Raw genomic sequence first — 18,154 nt, forward strand, 5'->3', positions numbered from 1 at the left:
ACAAGTAAGGCAGTCTGACGTTCATAGGACTCACTACAGGTCTGCATCTTGAAGGACTCTCTCACTTCATGTGCGGTCAATAAATGCTAGACCATTAATAATGTGATGGGACCAGTATATATTTCACAGCTTTGTTGTCCAAGTAAGTATCACTGGAAATACGCTTTAATTTGATTTTGCTTGTGCAATGATTATACTTTGAAACAATAAATTGTTCCAAAACCCCAAATCTGTACTGTGGGGGTATCAGAGAATTGGGCAAAATGCATGTTGCACCGAGAGCAAACACACCAGCTTCCACCCACCTGGCAATGGGCTGAAGCTGCAATCCTCCTCACCCCACCCACCACCACCACCCCAAAAAAAAAAAAAAAAGAGTCCCGAGATTCCCTCTGTCTTAAACAAATTTCTTCTCCGATTTCAGATACACACCTCTGCCTCCATGCCCAGTGAAGGACATCCTGGCAACAGCCTCTGCTTTCATGGCTGCGGAGACCATACAACAGCCTGCTGAGCTGCGTGCTTGGGAAAGGGCAAGTACCAAACATCCCTTTGCCTTCTTCAACCACAACAAAAATAGTATTTCATTTTTCCCACTAAAAATCCATTTCCCGGGGAGCTCCATGGCACCTGGGCAGCTTTTATGTGATCTAAGGTGGGAAGACAGAAAGCAGATGTGATGGCTTTGGTTATGCTGAAAGATTCAGTTAGCATAGGTTACAGCGTCTGTGTTTCCCAGAGCCTTTTTCCCTTGCCCTTGAAAAGAAAATTCAGGTTCCAAATATGCATAACAACTTGAGCCACTGGTTTATGGAGAAACAGGAGTCTAGCATTTAACCTCTGGAAAACCAAAGTTAAAAATTCAGGGATTTCTGTGGCCAGAGCAATCATACCTGCATTGTTCAGAAGTTTATTTTTGCAACTTTCCATAGAGGCACTTTCAGCTCAGTCCAAAATGAAGGTAATTTGCAAGTAACACCTTAGAAGACCATTTTTCTACTACAGTTTTAGGCAGAGAAATGAAGTGAGAGATCAGTGATTGTGAATATGTGCATTAATATGGCAGGACAGACCCTAGCACCGAGGCAGAATAAAAAACCCACGGTGGTTTTTACATGTATGGCTCTTCAGCCAAGTAGTTGCGCCCGATGGTGGCATTAGCACTGAGCAAACACTGAGGGCAGAGATAAATTCATGTGCTTGACCCAGTTGTCAATTATAATTGATGCCAAGCTACAGAAGACTTAAAGGATTTGACTGGGGTGTATTTGGAAACATGTACCTTCCCCTCCTGGAAACAGTCCTGAGATACTTAAGAAATCAGCACATGGGGAGCTGGCAGCGTTGCCAGTCACACGAAGGGGATGAGCTCACTGCTGGGGCTTCAAACAGATAAAATGAAACTTTTCCTTGCAACCCGTAACTGTCCTCTGCAATTTTGCATTAGAGTAGAGGCTAGGCTGCTGATCAAAATAATAAAAAAAGATACCTGTAATGCTAACTGGGTCAAATCAAGATAAAGGCAAAACTTCATAGTCTGTACAGCTCGGGATCCTTTCATGTATATTCACAAGCTCCATGTTCTCTTCTTCTTTTGTTTTCCCCCCCACTTACTGTACCACTTATCTAACAATTAAGATTTTAAAGAACACAACCCTAAAAATGTATTTATACGATTTGAGTACCACTGGAAATGTTTGCATTTATGTTTTGTTAAAATGAGTAAAGAAAAATAGCTAACCTGTTATTTTTGATGTACCCCTGTAAGTTTGGCTTTTAAAATAAAATACCATTTCAATACATGTAAATACCTCAGCTAAAAACAGTTCTGGGAATCAGTAGTCTATTAGCAACTTTATTTTTAGCTTTGCCTGACTTTTGAGTTTCATGTAATTTGGGAAAAAAAAAAGAAGTTCCTCCCCCTCTCATATACTCAGTGTTACACCGTACAATTTATAGCAACTCCAGATGGAAAAGACTTACCCTCATTTGTTTGCTGGCATGAAGATAAATATAGTCCTTGTTTCCGGAGAATTAAAAACAACTATTCCTCTAAAGCACTTTAATTGTCTATTCAGATTTTATTTTCCCATACTTATCTGCAAGTAGCAGCTTCTTCTTTTTAAAGAATGATTAAAATGTTTAGTTTTAATGCTTTCAAAATACCACACAGAACAAAACTGGGAAGTTTTATTCAGAAACAGACAACACACAAAGACTAACATAATAAGGAAAGTGCAGAAATTACGTTATCTTATTAATTTTTATAAAGTAAAACCAATATTTTTAGGTCCCATTCTAGACACAGCCTTCACCAATCTGTCTGCCTATACAGTTTTCCTTTGATTAGCGCTGGAGGAAGAGAGCCTTTGCTACCATTTTTTTTCATTGACAGTAAGTATGACCCTGTCACCCTGTCTCATGGGTAGACCTAACATGCTGAAATGGTCCCACTGGACATATCAGGGAAGTTTATGCAAAGAAGAATTTCTTAAATTAACTCTTACAGAACTTCACATGAGAAATTAACATATAAAAGATATTATCTGTTAGTATTTTGTAAAACAAGGGGCTCTTCGATGCTAATGCCAGCCATCCTTCCAGGTTCTGGAATTCTATCTGAAAATGAAACACAGACATAAATACTTTCAGGCATGCGGAGATGCAAAGTTATAACTCTTATTTTCTACTATTATCAACTTTGATAAAGAGTAACATCATAGGAAACTTGGGCAATTTTACGAACAAATTTTTCCATGCAACTGTATGAGGCAAGAGCTTTACATCACTGAAGACTGCATTTCAGACAGCTTCCACCTTGGCTATAGTGAATGAACTAACAGAAACACCAGATTCCATGTGTCTTATCAGGATCCCCAGTCTGTTGGCATATTCATTCAACTAAATAAGCAAGATAATTTCTAATATGAAAAGTTAGATGTTAAACATGAGACTTTGAGGGCTGAATTAATGGACAGACTTGATTACCAGAATATGCACCCTAATTAAAACAGCTAGAGAATTAGTATTTTAAACCCACTGCCTTTTGGTCTCCACTGACATATTCCATATATACATGCAGGCAGTAATTCCAGGCTACTGTTACTTAGAAGTTAAAAGCCTTAAAGCTGTTATGTTTTTGTTTAGGTCAAAAAGCAATGTGCTGTCATGTCTTATGATTAATCCTGAGTTTTGTAATGAACTCTAAACAATTAAATCCCATGTGAAATTATACTGGAGCCAACAGGGCAAGGTGACCCTGCACAGAACCGATTTCAGAGCTGACGTACAAAGTTATACTTTAAAAACAATTCTTCCATACACTGAGTTTGTTTTTAAAAATTGAGACATTTCTGATAGGAATAATTATTTTCTAACAAAGAGATAATTTATCAGTTTTGGTATTGAAAATTTATTTCTTCAGCCCCCTCTTCTGGCAGAAGGGAAACAACATTGCCTCAATGAATTAGCTGTTAAGAAAAGGTGTTTAGTACTTCTCTCGCACTTTTTAGATGTCAGTAGTATCTCAGGCCTCGTATTTTTCCAAATTTTGGATACAAAATAAATAGTTGAGAGTACTAACACAAGAGTCCTAAATTCTCACAGTAGAAAGTGAAATAATACACTAAGTAGACACATTGAAGGAAAAAACTGGACGCTTTCATTCTGTAGCTTAGGCCGTATTAATTGTAAATCAAAAAGCAGACCAGAAAGGGAAATTAAGATTTAGCAGTGTTCTGCTACAGAGCAATGAATCAGAGCTAAAGCTTCTGCAGTCAATGGGATGTGAATTATGCCCTCAGAAAAGATTTATGCCCATATACAGACCTGACAGCTAAAGAGTTAAGAACTTTCTATGGAAATTAGAACAGATGAGAAACAGGGAGATACGCCCACTATTTTTCACTGAGAATTCAGGTTAAATTCTTGTATTAAATTGCCAATGTAATAAGAGTGTCTTTAGCTGACCCATTCCAGATTTGTAATGGCCTAAGGGAGTACAATTTGGCCAGTTTAACTTTTAGGGAACTGGTAAAGCAATTTGGTGGACGAACTTTCTGATACTGAGAGTTGGGATATTAATATTTTCTGCTCTTTACCAGCAACTGGAGAGCAGTAAGCCTGTTTCTAAAACTATAAATTGCATAACAGATACTCTACAATCTGCAAACTGGAATAGCAAAATTGTCCAATTTAAATGAGTTTTCTGGTTGTAACAGTCCAAAAGTCTTAATAGAATAAAGCCAAGCAATTTGTTTTTTCCCCTTGCGCCTAGTAACTAACAAGTAGCTACAGCTACCACAGGATAACAGGAGCATCACAGTGCCTTGCAGTGTTGAAAAATTATAAAAATTTGGCTGTCTGGATTATTTTAAAATGTCTGCTTTATAAATAAAATACATTCTTGTATAAGAGAGAAGGTTCTACTGCTGACACCTTTCAAGACCAGTCAAGCACTTCTGAGGGCAGTCGGATTTGTATGCCATATATGCTGTCGCATCAGCATACCGGCAGAGAGAAGCAGGCCTAAGTGTTGGTGTAAGTTGGTCACTTACTTAACGAAAGGCACATACACAGGTAGTGTTAGAAATCATGGGTGGGTCTTTCTTGAGTTGGGTATAGCAGGACCTTTCCTAAACAAACACATGAGCAATAGGTATGGTCAGGTCACACAGCTTAACAGGATTTTTGAGGTATACACACTGCTCCGCTGAAGAATTTTTCTTACAAAGGTGTCAGTTCAAAGTATTCCTTGCACAGAGGAGGTACACTGTGTCCATCTGCATGTTTATGCTGTTGTAGGCATATGTACCGTATAGAAAATCTAGTCACAAATAAAACTAATGAAATGACACCACACCCACCTTTTTGATTTCTCTCCGTAGGTGGTTTGCCAAGGTTCTGCTTTGGATAATTCCGCAAAGACACTTTTGGAAGGGTATTCTGGGTACTTTCTTCTTTACCACCATGTAAGAAATGAGAGAGAATTCCATACAAGAGAGGTCTGCTTAAGAAAGAAATGAGAAGAACAACCTAAGTCCATAAAATATTGAGCATTAGAAAAACACCCTTTCCTCAGAACTTCTGAGATCTTAATGTTTACTTCTAGAGTATGTACAGATGTCTTTAATTATTTAAAATATTATGATTCTTGGCATAATACAGATCTCGTTATTAAATACATTGATGATATATATCATTATATAAATAATCACAGACCTAAGCCCACCCTGAACACCAATACTCTCTTAAAAAGCTCGCACTAGGAGACACTCAACTAAGCTCCAGATCCCCTGTAGGTGAAGAACTGGAACATGCTTAGCACATGAACATAGATCCACATTCCCACTCACACAGTACAAAGGATCAGACATTGGCAGGCTATAGCCCAGTCCATCACTGCACATCCCAAACTTGATTCTTCCTAAGCACTTGATGGATTCTGACAGTACAAGCTACAAAGAATGCCAAACATGTTTAAACCTGCTTCAGTACCCTAACCCATTAATGCAGTTGTGACAGTGTATTGTGAACTTTTATCTAATCTCAGAGTACAATAACCTCGCTCTTGCTCTACAAAGCCACTCACTGATAGGCAAACAGCGTATCTGTTTTCTACTTCTGACTGCAGGGAAGACTGTACTGGTAAGAAATTTGTGTTTCACTGTGCAAATACACTGTCTGGAGAATGCTGCAGAGTTGGCAGAATGAAATGTTAGTTTGGAGTACGTTTGAAAATGGCCCCGTGTTTGACATTGTGAATCTGAATCCAGCACGTTAGAGCAGGCACGTGATCTATTCACATTTCAACTCACGAGAACATTTCTATGTGATTAATAATAACACCGAAGAGAAAAATACATGCAGAACAGAATATATTGTGCATTCCAAAATCACTCCTTACACTGATTTTGCATTTGTGTCTTCGACTATATTCAGCTCTTTAGCAAGAAACTGTCTATCCAAGGGCACTTCAGGCTGGCCGGATTCTGGAAAAGAGATTTTCCCAAAATTCTTAACACTGGTAAGAAAAACATCACCAATTAACAGCAGACTTCAAAAGACATGAGAGTACACACCTCCCTTGTAGACTACTCATATCTAGCAGCATGTTGTAATTCCAGGGAACTCACTTAAAACATTAGCGCTTCATACTCATGTAATTTAAAATAGCATATTACAATTTTTATCTTCACTTTAAAGGAATCTAAGAAAAACATTAAAGAAGTCTTGCATTACAAAGATACACCAATCAGGCAACTCTTTTTCTCTAAAGAAGTACTGTTATCAAGCAGATTCCATACATTAACTACTATATACACTGTCTCCATTCCCTCTTCTCAAGGGGGAGTAAAATACTCAAATTAAATAGCAAATGTATTACTGTATCTAAGTACAACTACAGAACAGCAGATTACATATAAATTACAGCTACTCTCTCACATATTGGTATTTTAGCACAGCCAGTAACAGTAATGCTTAAATGCAGTTGTTAAAAAATATGGATCTTATTCATATTCCTTTTTCTGTTATTTAAGCTGAGGAGATCTAACCTCGTTTCTGACACAGTATATATGTATGAATTGCAAGAACTGCTAGAATTCAGACTATTAACTACTTTATGTACATATAACTTTAAAATTACTCATTCCTCAAAGAAATTTTGTTCCTTTGTAGTCTTTCTGGTTGTTTTATTTTACCCAAATGCCAATGAGATAAAAAATGTAATATATGCTTTACAAATATTGTTAGTAATTTTCCAAACAAAAGCAGACATTTCAAGATAGATATTTTGACTTTGCAGGCTGCTAGGAAGTTTTCTTGCTCTTTCATCAGCTACTCTATCAAAGCATTCAACTCAAGGATAAGGAACAAAGAGTAAGTTTTCTTGAAAACTAATGGTACGATTTGACTTAATACTGCAAGTAAAGCTGTGGAGAGAGCATTCTTATGTTATTTCCAAGGGAAGACAAGATTGTGCAGCTTGGTCCTGCTTATTAATTTCATAGTATCAGTGGAATTACTCAACCAAACAGTAACTGTCTATTAATACAGTGATGGCAACAAAAAATCAGCGCCAGTACCTGCAGTTAAAACAGATGCTGCATATTTGTACTTGTTATATTCCAGGTATTCACGAATTAATTCATTGATTAAGAAATTTTCACGGGACAGTGGTGGCCGTGGTTCACTTTGGTCATCCAGTGCATTAAAAACTTCAGCTCTGATCCTTGCTTTTATTTGTCCAAGAGCACCTCTTTTTTCCAGTGTGTCCTTTAAAACTATTACCATAAAAAGATCTGTTAATATAAAGCCAAACACCTCCAAGCAGCAGTTATCATCCACAATATAAACATAATTTCGGCATATTCACAGGGAAATAAAGATAAGATATTCACACCTGCATGCGTGCCAGTGGGTAACAACAGCAGGAACATTACGGATAAAAGTTAAGCCTTCAAAGATATCAGAATAGTATTTCTTTGGTAGTAAACACCCGTTCTAGCAGTTTCAGAGTTAAGATGCTACTGGACCAAGATATTTTATAGGAGTGAAAACGAGAGCAAAATAAATGCCAAGGGCAGCGAGCTCGTGTGGGGGCTTGGCAGTGTGAGGGCCAGGAGCGCCGGGCCCTAGGGTACCTAAGCGGAGCCCGGGTGTTGAACTAAAGGCCAGCTGCCCACCCTCTCGGCGATACGAAATACTCCCCCCCACCCCTCCGCCCTCACAACCTGCTTTCAGCTCCGCCACCGTCGCCATCGCCCCGCGGCCGCGCCGAGGACCCGGATGTGGCAGCCCGGCGGCGGGCACTGCGCATGCGCCGCGCTGGGAGTGGGGGGAGCGGGCGGCCGCCGGCCCCGCCTCGCGGCGCGCATCAGCCAATCGGAGAGCGCCGGCGGGGCGGGGCGTGCGGTTCGAGCGGGGACGGCGCGCTGCCCGCGGCTGCCTGAGGCGGAGGCGGGCTGCTTGAGGCGGCGGGCGGGCACCGGGCCTGTTCCGCGCGGCGAGCCGCCCCCTGGCCTGGGGGGGATCCCCTGTGCTGCCAGGGGATGATAATGATAAAAAAAAAAAGATAAAATAACGAGCGTTGCCTAGGTGGTGTGCATGGAGGTGCCGCTCGGCACCCTGCCAGCGCCTGCCCGTGGTTCGGCCCTGTCAGGTGGGGCGGGGGCACCGGGCTGCCGTCAGGGTTGCTGTGCTGTCTTCTCTCCAATTTCAAAGCTTGTCAGTGTGATTTATTGGGGGGGGGGGGGGGGGGAACATGGAAAATAAGCCCTTTGCTCCCTGATGTGTAGCAAAGTTTTGTACTGAATCCCTGAAAGGCAAACTAATTAAAAGGACTCGCCAAAAATAAGCTTTTAATTAAAAGGCCTTGCCAAAAGGTAACTGTATGGTGGGTGTTTAGGAGCCTGAGGAGCCCCGCTGCGGCTGGAGGCCTGCGTGTGTGCTTCGTGTGGCCGGGATGAGTCAACAGTGTTTACTTGTGGATGGATTGAGTATTTTCCAAAGGAAATGCACCCAGTGTGGAAGAACAAACTGCATTAGTCATGGCTTAGATGGAGCAGCCTGTTTGGGCTTGAAGGAAGATGTGAGTTGTCCTTAGCAAACTGTTTAGGGCCTTGAAGTGTGGTGTGAGGGGTTTTGTTGGATTTTTTTTTTTTCTTTGGTTGGGGTTTTTTACATTTTCTCTCAAAGCAAATATTTATATTATGAGCTTCTAAAGAGTCTCTGTCAGGGGACAGCAAATAATATGCAGGAGAAAAGCAGTTCTTTAGAAGTAATGGTGAAGTTAATCCATTCCTTTAACATAGCAGTAACTTCCCATGAGTCAGCAGCAGAAAGTGCCTCATTCTGTCCCAAGTCTGCTGCCGGGATCTCCAGTGCAACTCTGGTGATGAGCAAACTTTAACATGCGTGGTGTTTTCACAGTCAAAACATTTTGCTCTGCGTCCTTCCAAATTTCTCCATGCTGTTCTGGGTCAGTGTTCTATTACGCCTCATTTCCAGTTGATAAGTTGTTACCATTTCCCCCCCTGTGTTTCCTATCCAGCTTTCATTTGTATCCTACAAAGCAAAGTTTGGAGATCAAAATAGAATTTTAAGGTTTTGGGTTTTCCCCCTGATTGCAAGGAAATGCCTTTCTAAGTAAGATTGCAGTTTTATTGTATGTATTAAACTGTGTTTTAAAAGATGCTGTTATAACAATGGTTTGTGAAATCTAGATTCAGTGACTTTCTGGTACTCTGAGATCTTGGTTCTGTATCTCTTTGGAGGTTTGGGCTTATGTCAGTTCTATTTTTTTTCCTCCACAACAAATAATTTGAGTCTGTTGCATTTTGCTTCTGAACTCCTCAGCTTCCCTTCATATTAATTATTTACTCTGTATTTTGACTGCACTTTGGTTTACTTCTTTGTTGGTGTTGGTGTTGCTTAGAGTTTCTAAGGGAAGGAGATGGAATTGATTGGAACGGTACTAATTAGAGGTGCAGATCCAAGTATCTTTACTTGATGAGAAACATCATTAATATGGTGCATGACCATTGATATAGGGGCAGTTTGAGGCTGAAAAATATTATTACACTGACGTAATTGGAAAGTCTGAATCCTGAAAGTGTAACTTAAGTTTTGTTAGTCTTTTAGCATGCAATAGTATCTGGAGAAAAACATGTGTGGGTAAAAATTTTTCTTGACCCTCCTTCCTTCATGCTTATTTACCATCTTGTTTGGAACAATCCCTGCATATGATCTCTATATCCTAAACAATTTTCTGATGTATCATTTCAACTATAATTTTATATTCTGTTTTTGGACACAGAGTAGGTGTAAAGGTGTAAGTTCTTAGAGGCTTTATTTTTTCTGGTTTACTAGTTTATTAATAGTGATATTAAAAAAGCTAAGTTCTTAACTATGGGATAGTTTATATTATATGTTGCACAAAGTAGTGTATTCATTACAGCTGAGGGGTGGTAGGATAACAGATGCTGGAAACTGTGATGTAACTTTTTCAACAGGAGACATAGTGAGCACTGAGATATCAAAAAAACATTCCACTAAGGTATTTAATATGATTTTAAGATAAATGTAGAGTGTGCACAAAACAGGACAGAAATATGAATAAAAGTTTTTTTTAATTGAGGTGCTTTACCTAACTTGTGTGATTAAAGCTTTCAGATGTTACTGTAGGGGAGTATGTAACCACCCCGCTCTTTCCTGCAGCATATGGTGCCCTTCCTGCATAGGCGCCATCTGTCCTCCAGCTGGCCTGTGCTAGTAGGTTAGGTAAGTCAGCTGTGCGTCGATGCTGTCCCTGGGTTTAACCAATGCATTTTAAATAGGACGTGAAGAGCGTGGCAAGGCATGACCATATGCAACCACAGGGGCTGCAGTTATTGCAACTTGTACCTGTTTTTGTGAGGACTTGGTTGCGGATGAAGCTGTTTTGGCTCAGCTCATGCTAGCCAACTTGAACTAGTTCAGGGCTTTGAAACCAGTTTAACTGGCAGTTCACGTTGCAAAGCCGAGTGTTCAAGCGTGAGCCCAGGCTTTTCCTGTGGCCTTCCCGGAGCAGGGTGCCGTGGCTCTGTCCCGCGGGGCCCGGGTGCCGGCAGGGTACCGCGGTGCCTCTCCACGGGGGATGCGTGGGGTACCTGTCCCCAGGGGCTAGAGCAGCGCCGCGGGGAGGGGGATGCCGTGGCGCCTGCCGGGCAGGTGCGGTCCGCGGCCGGCGAAGCGGCAGCCGGCGGGCGGCGAGGGGCAGCTGATGGGCGGGGGGGCGAGGCGGCGGACCGCTGGGCGGGCGAGGCTCCCGCCGTGGTCACGCTACCGGGGACGCGCTGGGCTCCGGCCGGGATCGCAGCCTACCGGGCCCCTCCCCCGGCGGCTGCGCGGGGGCGACGGGCAGCCACACGGCCGGCGAGGCGGCGCGGGGTACGCAGCGCCTCCCTGCCCCCCCCCCCCCCCGAGGCGGGGCCGCGCAGCGCGGGCGGCGGCGCCGCCGGGGCTCGGCATCCCCGTGACCACGGAGCCAATCAGGGCGCGGCGCTCGCGCTGCCGGCACGTCCCCGCCCGCCACCGCCCGGGCACGGAGAGGTGCGGAGGGGAAGCGCAGCGCTGCCGCGGAGCCTGCGGCCGCCTCGCCGCGCCCCATGGGGATCGAGAGCTTCTGCAGCGCGGACACCTACGAGCCCTTCTGGGTGAGCGGCGGGATGGGGCGGCGGGGGCCCGGCGCGGCGGTGGCGCGGAGGGATGGCGGGCAGCCGGGTGGGACGCGGATGGTGGCGGGCTGCCGGCCCAGGCGGAGCCGCAGGGGGCCGTGCCAGGCGGCGGGGGAGCGGCAGCCACCCGTGCCGACGCTCACCTTGAGCGGAGCGGCGCGCCCCGGCCGTGCCGGCAGCCCCGGTGGCCGCGGGCGGGAGCGGCGGCGCGAAGCGGCCGCGGGCCGGGTGGGGGGCCGGGGCTCGCTGGTCTCCGGCTGGGCGCCGTGGCCCCCGCGGGCGAGTGGCGGAGCGGGAGCCGGCGCCCCTCGTGTGCGGGGTTTCCGGCAGGGAAATGCTGGGGGAGAGGGGACGGACTGGTGAGGGCTTGCCCGGGGGCTGGAAGCCAGCTCCGCGGTGACCGGAGCAGCCTCTGCCGACCGCGTTTGGCGGCTGTCTGCGTTCCTCGGGGCTGTGTGGGTAATTACAGTAACGGTGACCGGCTGCTGCCGTCGCACCGAAGGGTGGTGTGCAGTCCTGTGAAGGAGGCCAAAGATACGGTCTGTGCAGGCCCGCGTTTGCATGGCAATATTTTCTCCTTTCTTTAATAAAAGAACGGTGAGCGCAGCCTACTCTGGGTGAAGTCAAAACCAGTTACGCAAAAGTGAGTAATGTGGAAACGGGGCAGCGTGGGTCTTGCTCAGCTGAGACTCAGAGTTCCTCTGTAGAGCACACAGCTGCTGGCAGCAGCGAGAGCCGGGCCCTGCCAGGGCAGGACGGTATTGAAAATCCTTCCAAGGAGGAAACAGGTTGCATGGAGAAGGAGGTTGTGTGGAGAGAGGGAGGAGAGAGACCTGGGAGTTCAAAAAGAAAAAAAAGGGGTGAGAGCCACTGAAGGCATTGTAGGAGGTAAGAGGAAAACATGCATTTTCTGAGACTGTTCAAAGAAACGCTGGCATGTGCGTCTGATAGTCAAAGAGTATCGAGCTAATGAGCCGCCTTACTAGTAAAAAAAAAATAAATTAATGTCTCAACAAATGCATTGTATTTGTTTCAAGAACCATTAAGATCTTACTCAGAAGATACTTTAAAAATCATTATAACTTTAAGATATTTAGCTTTCCAACTGATTAAAAGTGACTCTGTTAAACTACTTTTGTATTGCTTATGTTCCTATCTTCCTTCAGCTCAGGTTTCTTAGAAATGGCTCAATTATGAGTTGTTATCAAACTTATTTTTTCCCTATCCTGGAATGAGACATTTTATTTGAAGAGCTTCAGAGAATACATGCTTCAGAATTCAGTTTGTGGAAAAACTGACTTGAGAGAGTAGTAGTTTTGTGAAAAAGAGCTGCCAGTTCTTTGAACTGTGGACTCGAAACATAAGATAGAAGCAAGAACAACACTTAGGATGTTGGAAACTACTAGTTATTTAGGGTTTCTGATGACAGATTCTTTTATTATAAACCTGCTTACAATTCCTTTATATACTACAGCCATTTCTGATATTTGTGGTGTGTCATAACTACCTCATACATTTTTTTTCACTTGTTGCATTGGTTCATAAGAATATAGATGGTTTTGTGATTTGTCATCCTTCTCTAAATCACGTGTGGTCTGCCTTTCATTTTTTCCAGCTAAAGATCCTGTGGGTGTGGTTGTTTGATTTCTGGAGGCTTCTAATCCTGCAAAATAACAATTGTGCATTCCGGTTGGTCTAAGATGTGTCTGGAAAAATACTCCTTGCTCAACTTGTCCTCGTAAACAAGTATCCACTTTGTTGTTGCGTTGTTCATAGTAGCGGGGAGGGTAGCAGTGCTAGTTGTGGTGCTGCTTATAGGTACTCTGGCTGCTTCGTTTTCTGGTATTTCCATTGCTGATACTGTCTGAAGCTGAGGTTGTAATGGATTTTCAGAAAATACCTACGTATATGCAGTGTTTCACTGGGCTTCTAGATATCGCCTGTTTGCTGTCCTTCCTGTCTTGTGGACTGCACTCTTCTGCTTTTCAGAGCTGGGTGATGGGTAGATACCTGGTAGCATGTGTTACTGCTTTCTTGTGGTGAACTATGTGGTGGCATCAGCTGTTTTGCTTGGTGCTGAGGCCCTGATAGTGGAGCAGCGGGATTTCCTAGCACCAGCAAACTCTACTTCAAGGAAGAGATGTGTTTTCTGTGCGAGGGTGGTGCTCAGTTTGGGGCAACTCAGTTTTAAATTGTGGGGGAGACTGCAGGTTGAAAGGACCTGATTGACCCTTAAAGACCGTATGCTAATCTTCTTAAGCTTTGCTGGCCAGGATTTTTCTTGTTTGCACACCCAAGGAATGTTATTGTTGAAAGTTCTTGTCTGAGAATTAAACAGATTGGTTTTATTTAATACTTACTGTGAAAGGTCAACAGCCCAACAAGTTTGCCATCTTCTTCCCTCTGGCCCCGTTTAACCTACCTCTGTGCCCCCACTCACCATATTAACTTCACTGCAATCGGATTTGCTTACAGAACTTCGCTGTTTCTTGCTTTCTTTGAACCAGACTCCCTTTTTGGAAGGGTCCTGTTTCATATTTGCTTTCTCTAGCATCACTTAGTATCTCAGAATGACTATCCCATCCATCATATAAAGAAAGGTACAGCTGTGTAAGATAAAGTTACTATTTTACTAATAGCTGTTGATGACAACAAAAGCTTTAAAAAAACTTAGTGGGCTGGGAGTAACATTTTGCACTGCTTGCATTTGAGTTCAGTGACTTTAAGGGCCTGTTTAAACTGGGAAGCTTTTTTTGTGACCTGACATGCTGTGATAGCTTTGTCTAGAGTATCATTTGTCTGGTGTATGAGTGCAGTATACCTTGCTTCAATACCAGTGTGCCAAAAAGAAAAATGAGGTGAGGATCTGTCATTCTAGGTAAACAGGGTAAGTGTCAAGGCAGCTGTAGAATTTACTGTACACTTTGTCTTGCTGGCCTAGCAATCTGTGTATATGCACACTCGCACAATGGTGGTCTCAGTGCAGTTACATTTTGAAAGTCTGCTGTTTTCCCCTTCTTTTGAATAAAATTTTGGAGTAGTTTCAGTTTTTCAGAGCTTGTAAACTATGCAGTATCACATTTAGGGAAGTCTTTTCATGTTTGAAATTGCCAAAGGAAGAAGAGGTTGAGTTTTTGTGACATTTTTTGAGTTTTCAAGGCTAATCCTCAGTGGGGCTTTTCTGAAGAAGGAATAGCAGGTGTGAAATAAAAAGTGAATTCACACTAAACAGTTCCTTACAGTCCCTCTCAAAAGTGCTCTGCTAGGTTTTACAGGAAGTCTCAGTTATTAATTCATTAGAAGATGCTTGTAAGTCAAATAAAATCTGAAACTTTTGAGGTTCTTGTTTATACTTAAGGGAATGTGAAATAAATTACTTGCATTTATATAAGCTCCTATCATGTCCTTTACAGGAAAATAAATTATGGGTTTTTTTAGTTAATTTAGATAGAAATTAACTCCTAGTTCATCTCGGTGGGAACTTAGTGGAAATTTTTTTCCACGTTTTTCTGGTTGGGTTTTTGGTTGTTGAGGAAGGGTTGAAAGCAAGTAATTCCATTCACTTCTAGGAGAAAAGCAAGTTTTCATCTCCTGTTTTGTTTTGAAAACTAGTGTCCTGTAATCATTCAAGCGATGTCTACTTGTGTAAAACCGAGCCTGTTTTGCTCCTGTTGGTGCAGAAAGCTTTTGTGGAGCCTCTTCTCTGTTAGTAAAGACATTACATCCACACAATGTTCTAGGTTTAGCACTTCTTCATATGGAACCAAACTGCAGGAGATAAACAAAATGAATGAGAAAAGGCAAGGCAGAGCCTTGCACACAAAATCCAGGGACCAGCTTGGTGGGATTGGGGTCTGCTTGCCTTGTTGTTGTGTAGAGTTCTGTCTGAGGCTTTTGGGTATGTTTTGTCTGCCTTAATAAATGTATTTTCTCCAGTGTTTGTCGAAAGACATTATGTTTTGTATTTGAGTTAACGTTGTTGTAGCTAGGTGAGATCCACCAGCCTCAGCTGCTTACAGACATGTTAGGATCTTCTAAGGCTATAATGTGGCTTGATGGGATTTTTATTAAGAAAATAAAATTATTATTCTTTAATTCATTATGATGATTAGCTGACATTGTGAAGTGATACTGTATGACATAAACAGCTGCTATGCTTACATTGTTTATGAGGACACTGGGACACTGATAGTTTTCCTGAAATAGACTTCTGAAGGAAAACTGGTCTTTTTATGTAAGGAGTAATTTCGTGTTCAGAAGTTCTGTGGCTTGTGCTTTCATGCATTAGATAAGCAGTAAATTAGCCCGTGTCTTGGAACTGGAGCCTTTTGCACTGTAAGATATGTCTTTAGTGCTTTTTCAGTGTGTTTGTGGCAGAGCTAGGGAGGAGAGAGTTTGAGGTGCTGTGAGAGTGGCGCTGAGTGAGCTTGATAAAAGTTAAGAGTTAAGACTCTTCCTTTAGTTGGAAAGGTATCAATTTATGAATGCATTTGTGACCAGAGTTTTTTTAAAGAGCATGCAGATCAGAAAACCACTTATATTTGCTGACATAGAAAGGTCATATGTGGACAGCATTTGGAACAGAGGAGAAGGAGCAGCAGCAGCAGTGTTAAACAAAAAAAACTTTACACATGTTGGTGCCTTTATTATAATTAACAGCTGATATACTGATTCTTGTGGCTTGGTTGTCATTGGGTTTTTTAGCAATGAAAGCCAGAAACTTACTTGTCAGCTTTTTCTTGTTTAAACCTGTAAAATGTTTTTGTTGGTCTTGTAAACAGGGGTCTAAATTTCATAGAAGTTCAACTTTCCTCTCTTGGTCCAGAATAGATCAGTTTAAGGGAAGTACAGGAAAATGATGCCTGATACTCTGTTGCTGATGGGGTTTTTCTTAGCAGATAACCTGTCATTCTGCAGCTGTCAGTTCAAGGTTGCTCGGAAAAGTTAAATGAGGAAAAAACCCCAGAAAAATGCCTGAGTAACTTATGCTGTTTCATGAAATTACAATGCAGTTTACATTGAAACACTGTGCTAAACTGGGACTAAGTGAAGGTTAACCCAGGTTGCACATAAGTCATTCTGGGTCACACCTCTAAAAAGCCTGCTGCCGGGTACTGACCTTTTGCTTACTTTTAATAGAGTCAGTATTCCATGCGTTACTGTTTTCTCACTGTTTGCATCTGTGGTAGCTTTGGATACAGTTTATCCTAACTTAAGCTGTTATCTTAGTCCTTCTGTAAGATTATTTCCCAGGTGTGTTCGAACTTCTCAGTGATTTGAACTCTATTTTACAGGCTGTGGCATTATTAAGAAAAAGTCTTGGTTTTGGTGCAGAAAGAATATGAGAGCGGGAATCTTTTTCCTGTATCCTTTTAAGTAACAGTGATTTCAGTGAAAAACTTTACAGGAGGGTAAACCCCATCCTTTTGATTCTGAAACTGTGAATGGTATTTGTTGTCACGTGGCCAGATGTTGTCTCATGGTATTTGCAGGCATGGCAGGGTACAGCAATGCTACGCCTGTAGAAAGAGGCTAAACTTTTTAATTTTGTAGGTGCCGATGTAATCTGTCATTGTTTCCCTGACACAAAAACATAGCCGTAGTTCAGTGGCTTTTAGCTTCTTGGATTACGAAGATCAGCTCTTGTAAATTCCACAGCTGCAGGTGCTTTGTTCTCTGGCAACCCCTTAGCACCAGCTTCTTGTTTTAGGCTAAAGGGGAACAAAGGCAAAGCATGCTTTTTTCTTGTCATTTTACACACTTTCAGCTGGTGCAGTGCTGCCTGTAACAAAGGATTTCTAAACATGAGGTAATACTGATGTTTGGTTTTTGAACAAGGAGGTGCAGACAACTGATTGAAGTTCGGGACCAGGTACTGAAAGGTAGAGGGTTTTTCTTGGCTGTGTTAACAAGTCAAATCTGCATTATGTAAGTCATCAATGTTGAGAACTTAGCCTTGATAAAATCATTTCTAATCGAAAACGTTATGAGAAATCAAGGGTATTTCCCCATCACTAGAAACACTTACTGATATTTTTCCCCTAAACCATCTTTATATAAATGATTCAAAAATGTTTAGGACCCCTATTTATTATTTTTGTAATGTTCCTCGCCTTGTTCTAACAATCTTGTCTGGTGACAATGTTAAAAGACTATAAGAATAAAGCTTAGATTTCAGAATTACTTTGAAACAAAGGAAGAAGGGGCACAGTCTCTTCCTGCATCTGAGATCTGATTACCACGATCTGAAAGTGGTGTTTTTGGGAGGCTGCGCTAGAAGGCTTGCTTGTGAATAATTTAAGGCTTTTTATTCAGACACAGGACTTAAATGTCAAAATCTTAATTGGAGACCTGTATTTTTCAAACTTTTGCCAAAATATTATTTGCTCCTTGTTTCTCTGATCACTACTAGCGTTTTAACCAATGAACTAAAGATTTACTAGCAGTAATATTGATAAATTCATGGTTTTATGAGGATAAATGTCTTGTGTTCTCACTGTTTTTTGAACACCCCCTGCCCAAGACTCTAGAATCAAGTAAGAGGTGAAGATCCTCAGTTCCATGGTAGGTTTAGTTCTGTAGTAATAAAAAAAAATCCCCCTCAAACTGTGGTTTTTCTGTGGGTGAATCTGATCTCCATGAGAGCTGGAGATTGAATCTAATTCTTACACCCCAATGCAGTAATTACCATTAATGTTTCTTATTTCACCTTTGTGGCAGCAGAAGAACAGAAAAGCAGAAACTTATTGATCCAATTGGGCTGTTACTGGCCTGAAGAAATGCCTGAGAGCTTTGTGGGGCTATAAGCATCTATCTTCAGATGTGACAATGAAAGGAAGTCCTGAAGTCACTTCCCAGATCAGTAGTCTGGCACACTTTATGTTCATTTGTTGCACTGCTTGTGGTAAGTGGTGTAGTGCTGTGCAGGAGCATAATTC

General features: G+C 42.4%; 2 protein-coding genes across 8 annotated transcripts in view; one reads left to right on the forward strand and one right to left on the reverse strand.

Moving 5' to 3' along the window:
- Window positions 1–2,061: 2,061 nt before the first annotated feature.
- CEP20 (centrosomal protein 20) lies at window positions 2,062–7,812 on the reverse strand. Of its 5 annotated transcripts, none has more exons than XM_056338226.1 (5): window positions 7,734–7,812; window positions 7,086–7,283; window positions 5,906–5,990; window positions 4,866–5,005; window positions 2,062–2,619 (listed from the first exon to the last, which is right to left on the reverse strand). In XM_056338226.1, the coding sequence occupies exons 1-5, from the start codon at window positions 7,759–7,761 to the stop codon at window positions 2,543–2,545; spliced, it is 528 nt and encodes a 175-aa protein (XP_056194201.1). In that variant the 5' UTR covers window positions 7,762–7,812; the 3' UTR covers window positions 2,062–2,542. The 5 variants fall into 5 exon arrangements, with proteins under 5 accessions (XP_056194201.1, XP_056194200.1, XP_056194202.1 ...); XM_056338225.1 differs by having other exon boundaries at window positions 4,866–5,008; XM_056338227.1 differs by lacking the exon at window positions 7,086–7,283 and having other exon boundaries at window positions 4,866–5,008; window positions 7,734–7,793.
- Window positions 7,813–10,264: 2,452 nt separating this feature from the next.
- Window positions 10,265–18,154, forward strand: part of ABCC1 (ATP binding cassette subfamily C member 1) — a 57,549-nt gene continuing 49,659 nt past the window's right edge. For 2 of the 3 annotated variants that reach the window (XM_056338223.1, XM_056338222.1), the window contains exon 1: window positions 11,038–11,195. In XM_056338223.1, coding sequence (XP_056194198.1) covers window positions 11,148–11,195 — 48 coding nt within the window. In that variant the 5' untranslated portion in view covers window positions 11,038–11,147. Of the gene's footprint in view, window positions 10,282–11,037; window positions 11,196–18,154 lie in introns of those variants that run through there. The other variant, XM_056338224.1, reaches the window with a different exon arrangement.

This window comes from Falco biarmicus, chromosome 4 (assembly GCF_023638135.1).
Source record: "Falco biarmicus isolate bFalBia1 chromosome 4, bFalBia1.pri, whole genome shotgun sequence".
Classification (NCBI taxonomy): Eukaryota; Metazoa; Chordata; class Aves; order Falconiformes; family Falconidae; genus Falco; species Falco biarmicus.